Source organism: Terrapene carolina, unplaced genomic scaffold (genome assembly GCF_002925995.2).
Source record: "Terrapene carolina triunguis isolate 2854851 unplaced genomic scaffold, T_m_triunguis-2.0 Scaffold211, whole genome shotgun sequence".
In the NCBI taxonomy this organism is placed as follows: domain Eukaryota; kingdom Metazoa; phylum Chordata; order Testudines; family Emydidae; genus Terrapene; species Terrapene triunguis.
In genome coordinates, this window is record NW_020664562.1 from 26671559 (window position 1) to 26688718 (window position 17160).

General features: G+C 40.5%; 1 protein-coding gene across 1 annotated transcript in view; it reads left to right on the top strand.

Annotated features, from left to right (window-relative positions):
* Nucleotides 1-17160, top strand: part of LOC112107703 (collagen alpha-1(XXIV) chain) — a 235372-nt gene that overhangs the window by 17072 nt on the left and 201140 nt on the right. The window contains exons 3-4 of the mRNA XM_024201528.3: nucleotides 4543-5858; nucleotides 14256-14309. Coding sequence (XP_024057296.2) covers nucleotides 4543-5858; nucleotides 14256-14309 — 1370 coding nt within the window. The remainder of the gene's footprint in view (nucleotides 1-4542; nucleotides 5859-14255; nucleotides 14310-17160) is intronic.

A 17160-nucleotide genomic window follows, 5' to 3' on the forward strand; every position in this document is an offset into this window, starting at 1 on the left:
ATCCATTTCTGGCAATTTTTTGAGGTTTTAGATGAAAAACACAAAAAACTTTAAATTTTGCAGTTTTCAGTGGCCAAAAACTGGGGGGGGAGGTGTTGGTTTTTCAGTGGTCTTCACTACTGTTGGTGGATGGTGCCACAAAGGGATAGGGAAGAGACAGAGCCAAAGTTTATTCCACCTTCCCCCTCCCCCCCACCCCACCCCCACCCCCACCCCCCATGCCTCCAATGATGGAAAAACTGAATGAATTTTGCAGGGCATTAGGCAAGAAGGAGAAAAGCATCAGGCTGCAAAAGCCATAGCAATTTGTGTGACAAATATGCTCTTATTTACTGGGTAAAAGAGTAAGTGAAGACAGATGATGTGCAGACGTACATAAGGGAAAACAACTGACCTTTAATGGGTATAGAAAAATAATGGCTTTCATAATGGGGAAAGAGTTCAGAGGATTACATGTTCCTAAAACCCATGATGAATTTTGAAAGCTAAAACCAAACTTAATGTATTCAAAAGCGACCAAAAAACCCACACACCTGACCAGAAATCAAATACCCAGTTTGTAGCTGCATGTTAGGACATAGCCAGTGTAAGTATGGCAGTATAGTTGGGGTGATTTGTTGCTACTTAATCTTTTGTGTCATTTTTTTTCATTCTGCGCTTGCTTTGTGTTTAGCCCTCTCCTGAGCTGTCACTTGTTCAGAGGAAACTAGTATATTGCAGGTGTAAAAAGCATTTATGCTTTCTTTTTCATGAGGATCTTTGGTTCTTTTCCTTTTTCCATTATTCTTTTATGATGGAATTAGAGAGATTCTTTTTTACATTCTTTGAAACAAGAAAAACTAAATTTATCCTGCTTTTGTGTCTTAGCAAACTAAGAGAATAGCTTCTAAAAACTCTTGGGGCATTGGGTACTTTTCAAAATAAATAGACTGAGGAACCAAGAATTGAGCACAATTTCTCTACGGTTGTTGGCACAGATACTAACACGATTTTCACTCCCACTCACGCTGACTTTAGAAAGTTTGTGTGCTGCAGATTTCAAGTGTCTCAGCAAACAGTCCACCTTTTAGCTCACCTCTACTGTGATGTCCATGTTTACTCTTCTCACTTGTTTAAATGACAACCAGAATTAAAATGTGCCATTTAGGCACAGCCTGGAATTAGGAGGACACTGCCCCTGGGGGTAGCACCAAACCTTTTGTAGGGTGCAATTTGTTCCATCCTGTGCAGCCAACCACCTCGGCTGGCCAGTGCATAGAGGGGTCAGGGCCATGGCTGCTGCCTCCTTTGGGATGTGATTTCCGCAGGGGAGCACCTGCACTCCCCAGAGCATAGGAGCTATAATTTTACCTGGTCTTTGCAAGAGCAATGCAAGTACTTCTTCCCCCTGTGCACACATGTCATGACTAAGCAGAATCTAGCCCAGGGCAAATCATGATTTTTCATGACCAGATGCATTAAATTTGGCAGTTGCATAGCAACGAAGTATTTAGTATTAGTTTATGATGGATTAAAATACAGCCTGGATAAATTACCATATATACACTTCTACCCCAATATAACGTGACCCAATATAACACGAATTCGGATATAACGCGGTAAAGCAGTGCTCCGGGGGGGCGGGGCTGCGCACTCCGGTGGATCAAAGCAAGTTCGATATAACGCGGTTTCAACTATAACGTGGTAAGATTTTTTTGGCTCCTGAAGACAGCGTTATATCGAGGTAGAGGTGTACTCATTCATTAGCCCATTCGTTTATAAGCTGACCCTGTATTTCAGGCGTTGGCAAACTTTGGCTCCTGGCCCGTTAGGGTAAGCCGCTAGTGGGCCTGGATGTTTTGTTTACCTGGAGCGTTCACAGGCACGGAGCCCCTCAGCTCCCAGTGGCCGTGGTTCACCATTCCCAGCCAATGGGAGCTGCGGGAAGTGGCGCCACTTCTCGCAGCTCCCATTGGCTGGGAACGACGAACCGCGGCCACAGGGAGCTGAGGGGCTCCATGCCTACAGAAGCTCCAGATAAACAAAATGACAATGTATTAGATATTCAATTCAACGATTCCATAGAGTTTAAAATCATCAAATTTTGGTGTAGACCCGTTTATAAGCCGACCCCCACTCTTTGATGGGTCACTTTTTTACCAAAAATATTCGGCTTATGAACGAGTATATACGGTAATTACTTTGTGGCATCCTGAGAAATTGTCAGGTATCTATGATTTTCTCCAAAGATATGCTTTCTGTTGCCCCGGTCTGTGCTGGCTACCTGCCAGTACAATCTTGGCACTACTGCAAACTCTCTAACATGACTAGAACCACTGCAAGGTGTGTAATTAATTTTCAAGCTGTACAGTGCACTCAGGTTTATGCTTTTGGTTCCAATTTTTAAAATACTTCCAAGGAAATCTCCAGCTTTTTTGTATTTTCTATAGAAATTGAGCCAAGATGTGTCTATTCTTAACATTTGCTACTAATATGCTCAGTAAACAGAGAGTGGGAGAGCTGGAAAAGGAAATCTAATATTGTGAATATCCATTTGTTTCAATTGCTGTCTTTTCATTTTATTTGTAGCTGTGCCTCCACTCCCTTAACCTTGGCAGAAATCCTTAGCCTCCACTGGCCACTCCCAATTTCATTTAAACCACTTAATAGTTAAAAAGCCTCAACTTTATTTACATAATGCAAACACAAATTACATAGCACAAGGTACCCTCTGCCAAAATACGATAGAAAATGCTAATCTCTCCCCAGTCAGGAGTAATAGCTGGGTCCCGCTGTTGGATACCAAACAAATTCAACCAGAGGCCAACTCTCTCATCTCTATTAATTGATCAGAATATATTCACCCTCTTGGAGGAAATAGGCTTTTATTCCCCACTCAGGGCCAAAACTAGTTTGTACAGCAAGAATCCTTCTGAAGTGAAGTGACCCACACAGTTGTAGCAGCAATCTCGTGAGTGCTACATGTTAATGGAGTACAACATTTTTCTCTCTTCCACTATAATGCAATCCTAGTTTAAATAATTTCTGTATAGCTGCAGCCTCTTGATTAACAGAAAGGATGGGGGCAGGATGGGGACTTTTTAGCCTAAGAGCCAAACGTTGGAGAGCACTGGCACTTTTGTCCTGCTGATTCCCCTCCCTTACCTGGCCTATTCCTCCTTTGCATGGTCAGACTGCTTCTTCATGGCTTACCTCCTCTATGCCCTTTACGAGTAAACTCAGCAGAGGAAGAGGAGTACAAACGTTGTCATTGAGCCATCACCTTTTGTCCCTCTGGGGAAATCTTTATTTTCCTCTTCCTCTGACTGTCCCATGGCACAGATATCTGCAACTGAGGGCTAGCCCATTCCTTCAAAGCCAGCCTCATTACTGCGTGGTGGGTGGGGCACCCTGATGGAATGGCAGCAGCTCTCCTCCTCACATACCAAATGCAGCATATCCACAATACACTCAATATCTCCGCTGTCAGGCTTACCTCTCTGCCTAACGGGAGGTTCCCTTATGATACTTGGTGAGCTGTTGCTGTGCTAATATGCTGGTCATCCGTCTTTAAACAAAATTATACCTTGTGTTTTCAATAATGCTATTTATGCCACAGGGTAAAGCATTGTAGCATGGGTGGTTAACAGAAAAAAGGGCAGCATGTTTTGTCTAATTTAAAATAAGTATTTTAAAGGTGGGTACTGTGGTGGTATGTAAGTAATACATGACCTCTTGACAGCTTGAAAGTTGCAGATTAGTAGTGAGGATGTGAATTTAGAGTAAGTGGGGATTCTGCTTTCAGTTTGTTGGAAAACAGAGAGAGGACAGGAATTGGGAACTTTTCCATTTTGTAAATTAGCTGCTCCATGTTTTAAGTTTGGGGAGCTTGTTGGAGTGTAGAGTGCTGTGATAGTGTTCTCACCAAGTTGTAATCCCATTGTAGTACTGGGAATAAATGTACATGGACAGTTCTCAATCTCCATGTTATACAGCAGCCGGAGTTATGGCTGGGGCGAGGCCTTGGCAACATGCCTGCAGTGGGGTCATTCTGTCGAAGCCAGGGGAGTGTAGGAGGCCAGAACCAAAGTGGAAGCATGGGTACTCTCTGCCTCAATTCCTGTCAAATTTGGGAGTGGGACTTTTGCGGAGAGGGCAGCTCCCCTCCACCATAGGATAATGATGTGCCTGGTGGGTGGGGGGTGTCACTATGAAGGAATCATCACACAGATTCCTCCTCTCATAGCACCTCCTGTGGGTGAATCAAGTGAGGAGACAAGCTGGGTCTTAGGTTTTAAAAAGCAAGTTGGGGATTGTTTTGTTCATCAGTTTAGCTGACTTTAGTCAGGTTTCTGCTCTCCATTTAAATCACTGACTGATGCATCTTACTTTGGGATTTAGTGACATTTTGTGAAATATAATTTTATTCAGATGCTGGTATTGATATTAGGGTGTGTGTGTGTATGTGTGTCTATATGCTATATATGAATATATATCAATTTATGAGCATATGCATGAAATAAAACAATAATACATCCCCCCCTCTTTTTGTTTCTTTTGCAGGCATAGATGTTCTTCACCAGTTAGGCCTCGGTGGGAAAGACATACAACATCCATCAACAGTGTCTACAATGCCCTTGTCATCTGTTCCATTACCTCAGGGGGTTCACTTAACAGCATCAGGCGTTGTTTTAACCAGAGATGCACACATTGAATCCCCTATCACTCAAGTCATACCATCAAGTCTAGGGAATCAATTCACATTATTGATTGGGCTACACTCTTATAGAGTAAACAATGCTTTTCTTTTCAGTATTAGAAACAAAAACATACTGCAATTTGGTGTACAGTTGCTACCAAGGAAGGTAGTGGTATATCTTGGAGGGAAGCAGTCTGTATATTTTGATTACAGTATTCATGATGAACAATGGCATTCATTTGCTATTGACATTAGAGACAAGACAGTCTCAATGTTTGCTGAGTGTGGAAAGAAATATTACAGCAGGCAAACACTTTCTAAAGTACAGATATTTGATTTGGATGGTTTGTTTACCTTAGGACGGATGAACTCTCAGTCTGTCAGCTTTGAAGGAGTAATATGTCAACTGGATATTATCCCCTCTGCACAAGCCTCTGCAAACTATTGTAAATATGTAAAACAGCAATGTCGCCAAGCTGAAACATACCGATCTCTGCCAGCACCTCCCGACACATCAGCTGGGGTGTCTGTAAACTTTCCAAGCAAACAGTTTGGTGACAACACCCAATCTGAACATAAATCATTTTACACACAGAAAGAAGCATTAAACCTTCCCATTAACAACACTGCACCAGTCCATTCCCTACCTGAATCCTTAGCGTTAAGAACTGTTACTCCATCGGAGCTTGCAAAATCTGAACCTCAGTCCACAACAATTAGACCTGAAGCAAGTGTCCAGGAAAACTCCAGTCTGTCAATTCATCAACAGGGCTTGATCAAAAAGAGGAATGGCACCAAAAAAAACCTGGGGTCACCTCAAAATAGTTCAGATAATGCCACAGAAGATGCAGGCGGAAAAAGTGAGCCCCCTCTCATTTCTCCTGTAAAACAGAGTAAGATCAAAGATGCGAAAACACAGGTAAAGGCCAAGCAGCATTCAGATGAACCCCTGGAAATGCAGCAAATCTTAAACACCACACTATACAGGGCTACCGTAGACCTGTCTTTGGATAATCAGCTCAGTCCATGGGAGGAAGGTGCATTTGATGCTGATGAGACTTATGATGCAGAAAACGGTTATGAATTTGATGTTGAAAGTTACAGTTATGATTATGAAGATCTTAACAAAATGTTTGAAATGGAGAATACAAGAGGGCCAAAAGGGGAAACCGGACCTTCAGTAAGTTGTCTTTATTATAAACATTAATATACTATAGCAACACACATTTAACAGAAGGGTCTGAAATAAGCTCTGAAAAGTATGTCAAAACTGAGACAGAAACTTCTTAATGTACTGTATAAATGTATGGTTGCTGTAAGATGTGCTGTCCAGAATGTAATTTTGGCATATATGTATTTTTTTATACACTGACAGAGTACGAAGACACTCAGTTGTGCTAAAATGATAAGCAAACCAGATATAGTGCCTTTTTTATTTGAAATGCAGCAAGATATTTATAACTGCACTAGTTATATAAATAGCTACTTAATAAAATTATAGGGTTGATGCATACAGTACATAAGTGTTAAGACTACAGCATGACCAAAATGGATAAAATGAGCCAAAGAAAATAAATGAATTTGTTATAAAAATGATAGAAAATTCTCAGATGAGCAGCACTCTTAGGGTATGTCTACACTGCAGTTAGACACCCACGGCTGGCCCATGCCAGCTGATTTTGGCTAAAGGGCTGTTTAGTTGCAGTGTAGACGTTCGGGCTCGGGCTGCAGCCTGAGCTCTGGACCCTCCCATCTTGCAGGGTCCTGGATCCCAGGCTCCAGCCTGAGCCTGAACGTCTGCACCACAATTAAACAGCCCCTTAACCCAAGCCCCGCAAGCCCAAGTCAGCTGGCATGAGCCAGCCACAGGTTTTTAATTGCAGTGTAGACATACGCTTAGCGGTGATAATCACATGATGGAAAACAGTTTATTCAGGTAGAAAATATTTGCATGAGACAGAACACAAAATCTAAATCAGGAACTCCATTCCTGTGGGATCTGAGTATAACCATATATTTAGAGCATTCTGACGTTACTTAAAATTCTAATGATTGAGGCCACTCTGTAGCCCAAGACCCTAGGGCAGGGGTTCCCAAACTTGGTTCATGGCTTGTTCAGGGTAAGCCCCTGGCGGGTCAGGCAGCTCCCATTGTCCAGGAATAGTGAACCGCAGTCCCTTGTTTTGCAGTTCCATCACAAAATGCATTTAATTAATTGTTGTGATAAGCAACTTCTGAAATGTATGAAAATGCATGTTTGTATTTCTTTACTGTGAACTTAAATGTCCTCTTATTTTATATGTGCAATATCCTAATATATGCAGATAGAAACTAATTTATGTGAGATTGCAGGCTGACTGTAGAATGTTCCCCAACATACTTAACTTGAGTAATATGATAGTTGATTCTTATTTGAGTTTCTGGTTGAGCTCCAGAAACCATAGCAGGGAGTAGATAATTCCACTTGTGCTCCTCTGTGTGTTTGTGGTTATTACTGGAAAGTTATTTGATATATGTCAGGCAGCCTCTAATATGTTTGAATAAGTCCATAAATTTAGTGTGTGTATTCTCTCAGTGCAGCAGACAACTTTTCATAAAACTAGTCATCAGCAACTAAAAATCCTATCTAAGAGCCCAATTTCTACTTTAAACAAGATCCAGATGCTAAGGGCTAGAGAGACAATTGAGAAACGATGTGTTAAAAAAGTAATTTAAAGATAATCCATGAGTGGTCTTGCTTGCTTGCTTTGAATATGATGCCAGTCCTTCATTTTGTTGTTTTTTGCCCTTTGTAACAATATTTCTGTAGTTATATCATTAAGTCCTTGGCTGTCATCAAGATGTTGTTAATTGTTGTTTTTAAAGATGAGGACATTTCAGTCAGTCAGAAAAATCAAATCTGTTCTTTCACAAATAGCACTGAAATCTTTATGGGACATATTATTTATTCTTGGTACTACAATAGCATCTGGGGGCCTCAACCACAATCAGGGCCCCATTGTGCTAGGTGCTGTTCATACATGTAGTAGGAGACAGTCTGTGATTCAGAGGTCTTGCAATCTAAATAGACAAGATAGACAAAGGAAATGTTAATATCCCCACTTTATAGAAGGGGAACTGGAAAATGCAGAAAAATTAAGGATCTGATCTAGCAAAACACTTACGTATGGGCTTAATCTTAAGCATGTGAGTACTCCTATTGAAATAAATGGGACCACTTGCATGCTTAAAGTTAAATGTGCTTGGGAATGGATCACTTGATGATTACCTGTTCTGTTCATTCCCTCTGGGGCACCTGGCATTGGCTACTGTCGGAGGATAGGATGCTGGGCTGGATGGACCTTTGGTCTGACCCAGTGTGGCCGTTCTTACGTTTTTATGTTCTTTGTTGGCTCATAGATCCTAAGTATCTTACTCAAGGTAACCCAGAGGGAATCTGTGGAAGAGTCAGAAATTTAGCCTAGATTTCCTGAGCTCTAGTCCAATGCCTTCACCACAGGACCATCCTTCTTCTCACACGGGGGAAGATGTAGAGTTTACTGCCACAGCAGGAGCTCCTGAAGGGAGCCTAGCCTTCTCTACAATAAGGTTTTGGAGGTAACTTGCACCAATGGAATCTCTGGAGAAATGCAGCCTGTAAATCCAGAAGAACACAGGGACTGCCACTCTGATTGGCCCCTATTTCATGGGGAATGTTCTTTGCTCCCTCTCTGAGTCTTGTACACCTCCGAAGGAGCCAGTGATAATCTGGTTCTTATCTATTCAGTCACATCACTCCGTTTCCTCACTAAGTCTGCTCCCTTGAACAGTAATTCACCTCCAAACCAACACTTGAATAGCTCCACCCCTAAAATCTCATCACTGGAAAACCTGAGAAAGCAGCAGCAAAGAACTTTCAAAGTTCCATCACAGTATGAAAATGCTGACGAGATATGGAAAAAAATATATTTTTTTTCAATATGTCATGGCTGGTTTAAACCTTTTTTTCAAGGATTCAACACAGAAATAATTTTCAATCTATTAGAGTTGACAAGCAATAACTCGCTTTTGTGGTTTTCAAACTCCTCAACTTTGCTTTAGCTTTATAATCATCCACCCTAACCGACTCTTGCCTAGTATAATTAGGGCCCCCTGAATTCCATGATCCCACAGCTATGGAATTCACCCTTTGCTACAGAAATTTAAGCTTTCATTTATGGATGGTGTATGGTTAGGCACCCTTTTCTTTAGTATTTTTTTATAAATCTCAATAAAATACATAAGTGCTAGTGGGTTTTTTTTATTTATGATTGAAAAAATCCCCTTTCAAATATGGATGAGTATAAATTGGAGCAATGTTGTCTTCCTGACTAAGAACTGTCTCATTCACCTCAATGGGCTGTTGTATTGCAGTAACCCCTAAGGGCCTCAGTCATGGACCAGGACCCCATTGCGTTAGGCACTGTACAAACATAGAACAAAAAGATGGACCCTCCCCCAAAGAGGCTGTTGACTTGAAACATAAATATGACAATATAAGCAAATGTCATCATCTTTAACCGTTCCACTGCTGGTCATTTTAATGGAAATTGAGCTAATGTGCTTATTGCACAATCGTAAGTCATCTACCTTGACTTTCCAAATACCCCATGTCTTCAGTTTCAAAAACCTCCATCCTCATCTCTGCCAGCTTATTGAAAATTTAGGGCCAGAATACAATAAGCAGAATTTAATAGCAAAATAAGTAATGGAAGATGTACTGTAATTATGTATTATTTATTTTCATACTTAATTAAAGCCTAAATTTTTGAATTTGGATTTTGCTGTGAAATTTGGATCTGGTACACGATGCCTTGCATACAGACCTCTGATGTTAGTGGTATCACTTTAGCAATCCTGGAAATTCTAGCTTGCCTAATTCACCATGGAAGAGATTTCCAGAACTGTAGGAGAAAGAGACCAGTCACACTATTGATTGGATACCGTCTGATTGTGATTCATGATGCACTTCCATGCAATTCGTAGGGATTAGTGCTTGCCATTATTTTTGGCTGGAAATTTTGAAAATGAAGTGGCATAAAAATAATCCTACATAATGCTGAAAGATTCTTTTATTTCAGGACTATACGTTGCTTTGTCAGCACTTAGGTGTTTTACAAGATTGGCTAGGAAGCATAGTTGAAATCAAACATGAATATGAATTCATTCACTTCTTAATTCTTCATTAAAAGGAAATGGTAGTGACTGGTTCCAACACCTTAAGAGAGAGAATCCTATCATTACTCTGCACATCAAACTTCCATTAAAGTCAGTAGGACTTCTGTGTGCTGAACTGTAACTGGACCACCATCTAGGATCTGATGTTGCAAATGCCAGCTACTGAGTATAGTCCTTACTACTGTGGAACTACACCTGATATTAAGCACTATGGGTCTGATTCTGCACTGTAGCACTCAATCACAAAACTTCCCATTGGGACCTATGTGTCATAGTAAGACCCAGATACTGTACTTCTGCGCCCATGAGGAGCTGTATTGAAGTCAGGGGACTCATGAGGGTGCAGGAGTTTGTCCTCATGAAGTCATTGGGGCCTGAATGTTTGCAGGATTGGCCCCTAATTATTTGTGACTTTTGTAGTATTTCTCAGCATCTGAAGGAAGCTTTCACAGTTTTTAGGTGCACAGTAAACTCAAGCATTTATTAGAAACATACATGAGGAAAATATACAAGAATTATTGTTATTACACCATTCCTATTAAAGCAAGTTATTATTTTCAATTTGCATCTGTTGTACCATTTAGAAGATAATGTACAATTATTATGTTGTTTGATTTACCAAACAATGATTTGGTTCATCATATAAAATGTAATATGCTATGCAGTTGTTTAATGATTAATTACAGTTTATAATTATTGGAGGAAAGACTATTGAAACAAACCACCAATTTCCTTAGGTTGGGAACGTATCAGATTGACTCTGGAATTATTGACTTTGTGACTTTTGTTGGTTGTGTAGAAGCTCTTGGGAGTCTTTGTGTAGGTATCTAGAACTAACTTTCTATGTCAGTATAAAAACAGAAGAAATAAGTTGGTTTGAAGCTGTAACTATTGTAACTACTTCCACAGGCAGTAGAATTCTGTGCAGTGGTGTAACTTGCAAATAATTGAAAAACAATTATCAGCAAACTCTCCAATGGTCTCCACCAAATATACAATAAGTTCAGTAGTTGCTTTAGCTAAACAGGGGCATCAGTTTCCTAATACAGCTCCGCTGTCAATTTGAAGTGGCAGCAGTTCAATTAATTTAATTAAGGAGTGTTTTTGTTAATAACGTAACCAACTGTCTAAACTGTTGGTGTAATAGGCTAGCAATGTTTGCCTGAAACACACTACCCTAGTAGCAAATGATTATGTTGAGAAAGGTTTAAGTGGCTTCTGCTGACTCAAGTAGCAGGTTGCTCATTATCCTACCTGGATGTAAGGTAGGAGGTAGTAAATATTTACATAGAAGGTCGATGGGGGGTGAGCTGAGCAGTTCTGAGGTAGGAACCTTAGGGGGGAGGTTTATGTTCACACATCTTTATAAAGATTCTGGCTACTAAGTGCAATGTTCTAGGGATTGTTGGCAGTTGGTTTTGTTGTAATGGTGGCATCCATAGACCAGATCTTTATGCCCTATGAAGAAAAATTAATTATTTTTATAGCATTATACCATTCATTGTCCTTAGACCAATAAAAGCAATTACTCATTATTTCATTAATTCATAAGTTGCCTAGTGCATAGCACATAGGTGCTATACAAAAGACAAAATAAAACGAAAAATAAATCTTTAAAAATTAGAAGCCAAACAGGCCCAAATACACATCCAACCGCACCGAACAAATCTGTAACAAGGATCATGAAGAGATGTAAATAGGCATTAGTATTTTCATAAGGGGAAAATAGGGATTCCAGCTATCAAAACACTTTATTTGAAAGCAAATGTAATCAGTGTCTGAAGCAGAAAGAGCTTCACATTACAATTAAAAAGCAATTTACCATAACTTCAAAATATTTTACTTGTCCACCTTTTATGAAGAAATGTAGTTGACTCTTTCCCTTGTGTAGCCCCAGGGTAACTTTCTGTGCATGGTGCATCTCCTAACTTCAGTTATTCAAAAAGGAAAGAATAGGAAACAGTTCCTCCAGATGTAACAAGATGCGGAAACTCCAGGCTTTTTTTAGTTATATTTTTGGAACTCTCCCTCAACAAGAATGCCAGGTCAAGCTCTGTGTGTCTGTCTGCTCTTTTTTTATTCTTGGAAGTGAAATGCACTCAAATGCCTTGTCTATGCTACAGAAATTTGGCATGCTAACCAGTGCTTGTGTGATGGCTGCCATTTTGGCTGACTCATCAGGGAGTGAACTGGGGACTTAAAGAGCTAAAAATATGAGCTGCTACAGCATGAGCTATAGAGCCAGGGGCCTATAGCAGCCAGTGTAACAGACTCACATCCTCCTCAGATCAGGCACAGGGGGAACCTGTAACATACACTCACCAGTGGGTCATGGTTGGTCCCTGTAGCATGCCTGTAATGCACCATATGTCCACACCTACAAATGTTCCTAACAATCCACTGGCAACTGCATTAGCACTAGACTTGCTTTAGGCAAGGTTAAACACCCTGTTGACCTCTACCTGCACAATGCTAGGGTGTATGAGGGTTGCTATAATTGTAATCCTGACTGCACACAGTTTTCTTTCTACTGTGTCACAGTGCACCGGTCGCTACTTAAATGGCCTTCTTGGTCTACTCTCTTCACTTCATGGGGTTACATTTGCTGGAAACCTACTACCTGAACAATTAGCACTGTACGGGGGCTTGACCTCTTGTCCTACTATTCTCCTGTACTCCCAGAAAGCCTTTTGAGGTCTCCCTGAAGCCACTAACTGCATTCTATTCCAGTAAAGACAATTGGTCTGTCATTGACTGATGTCCCTAGTCAGTGTTGGCTTCCCTGCCAGTGAAGTTATCCTTCTATTTCAAAGGGAACTTTGATATTCATTTCTCCTAAGATTTAACATTTTTATTCTGAATTTTAATCATAATAAAATTATGCACCAGGGGCTCATAAAAACCAATGGGAAGTTATGTGGATAGTGCTGGGCACAAACCATCTTTACATTTCCTGCATAGGTTGTTTATTGCTATCTCAGCCACAGTAGTAATCCTGGTGCTATCCTTCATCTCTGCCCCGATTTTAAATAATTTCGAACAGCATCAAGCAGTACAGTCAGAGCTATTTAATGTATTTTACCCAGTGCACAAGCTCAGTAATTGGGTTGCGTGCAGGAGATCTTGGGGTGAGTTGAGGTCTTGGTGTAGGGAGTGGTGATGGAATCCTTCCCTCAGGCTATTCCATGACTGGTAGTGCAGAGTTAGGGCTTGCAGTAGCCTCTGGATTCACCCCAACCCTCAATTTCTCACCCTGCATACTGGGAAACAGAGGCAGTGAGCCCCACCAGTGAAAAACTGTGTGACACATAGGGGGACTGCCTGTATAAAGTCCTAACATCTTGCCACTCACCTGCCTCTGCTGTGAAAGGGTATTGATTCTGCTACAGCCATGGCCCTCTTCACCTGCATGGAGATGGGAATTTGATTTGCTCTTAAAGGTGGAGGCCTGAATTAGACCCCATTACCATGCAACCTCATTGAAGTAGAAGTGATGGCATGCAGTGCAGCACAAGCCAGTGCAGAATTTGGCCTAGAGTTCTCCCCATAATTTGAGCTCAGATGAAACACTGTTTTTGCTCTCAAAAGTTAACAAGTACAATGTAAAAGGAAAGGGATCTTTTTTAGGGGAAAAAGCTGTTACCTAGCTCAAACATGGTACTGTGCCTAATATTGTTACAATTATTTATAATCAAATCTATTTGCAAAGGTTACATCAGATCATAAAACAGTATATGAATTTATTTGGTAAAAATCAAAATGTTTTTTCTTTGAAAGGAGTTATATCAGTTCAAAAATATGAATGTAAAGAATCAAATAATGTGCTACCAATGATTTCTATGAGAAGTTCATAATTAGGAAGTCAAACAAGTCTTCAACCATGTCTGTGGTGTTTCTATTTCTTCGTCTTTCTTTTCTATGGGTTATTATTATTACTTAGTTTCTTATAGTGATTAACTGTCTGAATTGCCTCAAATGATACATACATTGTTTGGGATGTAAACGTTTGAATTAGTATGCCATGTTTTTAATTTAGTAAATTAACTGTTTTCTCTTTTTTTGAAATACATTGTGTTTCCTTGTTTTCAGACTTTGAAATGGATTCTTCTTCCTGTAATAAAAATTAATTTATTTAAGTTATGCACCAAACTGAGAGTTACAAGCTTTATGTGTAACATAATTTTAACCATGAGTCTCCAATTGGGAGCCCGATTGGGAAAAAGCACACTGTATTTTTAGTTTTGAGCTTTGCTTTCAAAATGAGAAGGTTTTGTAATCAGAAAATCAGCTGGGTGGCTGAAGAAGGGCTAGTCAGATTATGACCTGCAGCACAATGACTGGTCTGCTCTTACCTTAACTATTTGGTTTTTGTCCCTCCCAGGGTCCCCCAGGTCCTCCAGGTTTACCTGGTCTGTCGGGGAAGAGAGGTCCAAGGGTGAGTAGAAGGGCTATATTTTTCTATAGCTGTATACTGGACATTGATAGTAAAACCAAACTTTGTATCATCATTTGATTGTAGAGTGTATTCATATACTAGTCAGCAAGGAAGATGTTGCTCTTTAATCTCAGCATATAATGGGCTAAAACAAAGTAAGACAAGACAGATAAAACAACGTGTATTTTACAATAAATACCGAGGAGGTATTCTGAGTAAATGTGTCCACAAACTGCTATTTAGTTTGCAGTATAACTGTTATGCTGCTACTTGTAGCATTGTTTTTTTAGTTTTTCAGTGTTGCCATCTGTAGCTGAGAAGGTCAGGTTCATTTGCTTTTTAGAATGATGGGGAGTGGGCTTCCCAGAATAGTGCATTCCACAGCTACAGACTGGAAAACAATGAAAGTGAAATTATCCACTGCTGGCTAGAAAGAAAATTGTTCTAAGAATCTGCTTTAGTTTCTTGGTATACAGCAGCTCAATAAAAGCATAATTTCTGTGTCTGTAGCTTCTTCAAGTAACTTTTACCATAGCTAATACATCTTGATATATATATATTGTGTGTGTGTGTGTGTGTGCGCACACACACATATATACTATAAAATGTTGAAGCCCTCTGGAAATGGCTGGGGAAGAATCAGGAATTTCTCACTGAAGGAAATCTGGGATTTTGGGCACCTGGAGAGGGTAGTTAAGGATTTGTGGGCTGGATGATCTAGAAGGCTGGGCAGGCTGGAGGGGAGTGGGTAGTCATGGGTTTAGGAATGGAGTGTGGTGTCTGGCAGGGTTGATAGATGAGACGTAGGATTTCTAGGATGGGTAGAAGTATTTGGCAGATGGTATGACGGATCAGCTGATGTGAGGGAGGTATCTTAGGGAGGCGGGGTTTACTTGTGCTAGAACGAACATTTGAGTACGTCATTGTTTTGTAGCATGTTGAAAACAAAATTTGCATGTTGTACAGCTTTATGCTCCTTAATGCTGTCTCACATTTGAAATGGATGGCTGGGAAGGGGGATATCACCAGCTGATTGAATTAGGTTTATGAAGAAAGGATTTAGAGCAAGTAGTGATCTTTTCCCATCGGTATAGACATTTCTTTCTCCATAGACTCAAAAAGGGGGAAATGAGCTATGGCTTTTTCCTTTCATTAGAAGGCACTAGTCTCTCCTCCCAAGTTTAGGTGAGCTGCAACCATACTGCATGAGCAAGTTATACAGCTGGTCTCTAAATACAGGGGGGGGAAAAGATAACTTCCTCTCTTGCCTTGGTAAAAATTAGAACAACAGAACGTTGCACTAATTTGGGGGGTGGAGGGAAGTATTTAAATACTGTTCATGAATCATCACCACTTGCCCGTCTTTGTCCTTCCCCAGCCCGCTCTGTCCCTTCACTTCCCCACAAGAAGTATTCCTAGTTCTGGGGAGGAACAAAAAACTAAAAATGGAACTAAATTGGGTTTGTTTAGTCTGGAGAAGAGAAGACTGAGAGGGGACATAACAGTTTTCAAGTACATAAAAGTTTGTTACAACGAGGAGGGAGAAGAATTATTCTTCTTAACCTCCGAGGATAGGACAAGAAGCAATAGGCTTAAATTGCAGCAAGAGAGGTTTAGGTTGGACATTAGGAAAAACTTCCTAACTACCAGGGTGGTTAAGCACTGGAATAAATTGCCTAGGGAGGTTGTGGAATCTCCATCATTGGAAATTTTTAAGAGCAGGTTAGACAAACACCTGTCAGGGATGGTCTAGATAATATTTAGTCCTGCCATGAGTGAAGGGGACTGGACTAGATGACCTCTCGAGGTCCCTTCCAGTCCTATGATTCTATGATTCTATCTGCACATTTACTGGAGAGAGAAAAAGAGGAAGAAGAGAGAGGGTAAAATGTTGTATGCTAAGGCAATTCAATGAGGATAACCTCAGTCTTGATTCCTTAAAAAGAGAGAGCCCAAATAAACCACATGTTAAAAATGTAAAACCATCCTGTCACATGGCCAATCAGAAAGCCCATCAGACTTGCTTGATTCCCTCTGATACCATTATAAAAGTAGAGGTAGGAGTCAGGATCCTTTATATCTCTTGAAGCTGTCTCTTTCAGATGCCTATTTCTTAACCTCTGATGGATGCAGTGCATTCTGGGGCACAAAGCTCCACAGTGTGAAATTTGTGAATTCAATGTGGAGTTGAACATGCAAAAAAGCATAATGGGAAATGGGGGAGCTTAGATTAGAGAGGGGTGGCTAGCGTCTGGAGACAGCCTAGGTTGAGAAGGGCCAGTTTGATTTATTAGTAACTGTGATTTAAATAGAATTTTAAAAGCGTACTTAAATGTTGCCGCAAAGACTAGTCCAGGTGATGGGCTAAGGGCCAGGAAAACTTCATTTTTGAAAAGTCATTGTTGCGCTTTAGCTCTTATAGTGCCCATAAATATTAGAATACCAGCAAGTGTTGGTTGTTATTTTTTACATTGAAAAGTAGGTCCCAGGCCTTACTTTTGTGTGCTAAACTTGAGGCTGATGTGAGGCTTTTATGGGCAAGATATAACATGAACTCCCCAAAATAGAGGTTTTTATTAGAAAATTATATAGGTAGAATATACGTTATACACAGATGTGGTATGACAGTCAGGTGGGTTATCTGAGCCTAGACCCACTGAAATCTTTGGCCTCCCAGTCAAAGAAAGCCCTTCATCGCCCCTCCTGAGCAGACATGGAGCCTGTCACGTGACCTTCACCCAGGACTTTCTTCTGTCCCTTGAGTCATCTTTAGTCATACTGAGACATGCCTTGAGCTGTTGAATAGAGGCACCTGGGATCTAAGGAACTCTCTTCTTGCAGTGGCAGCACT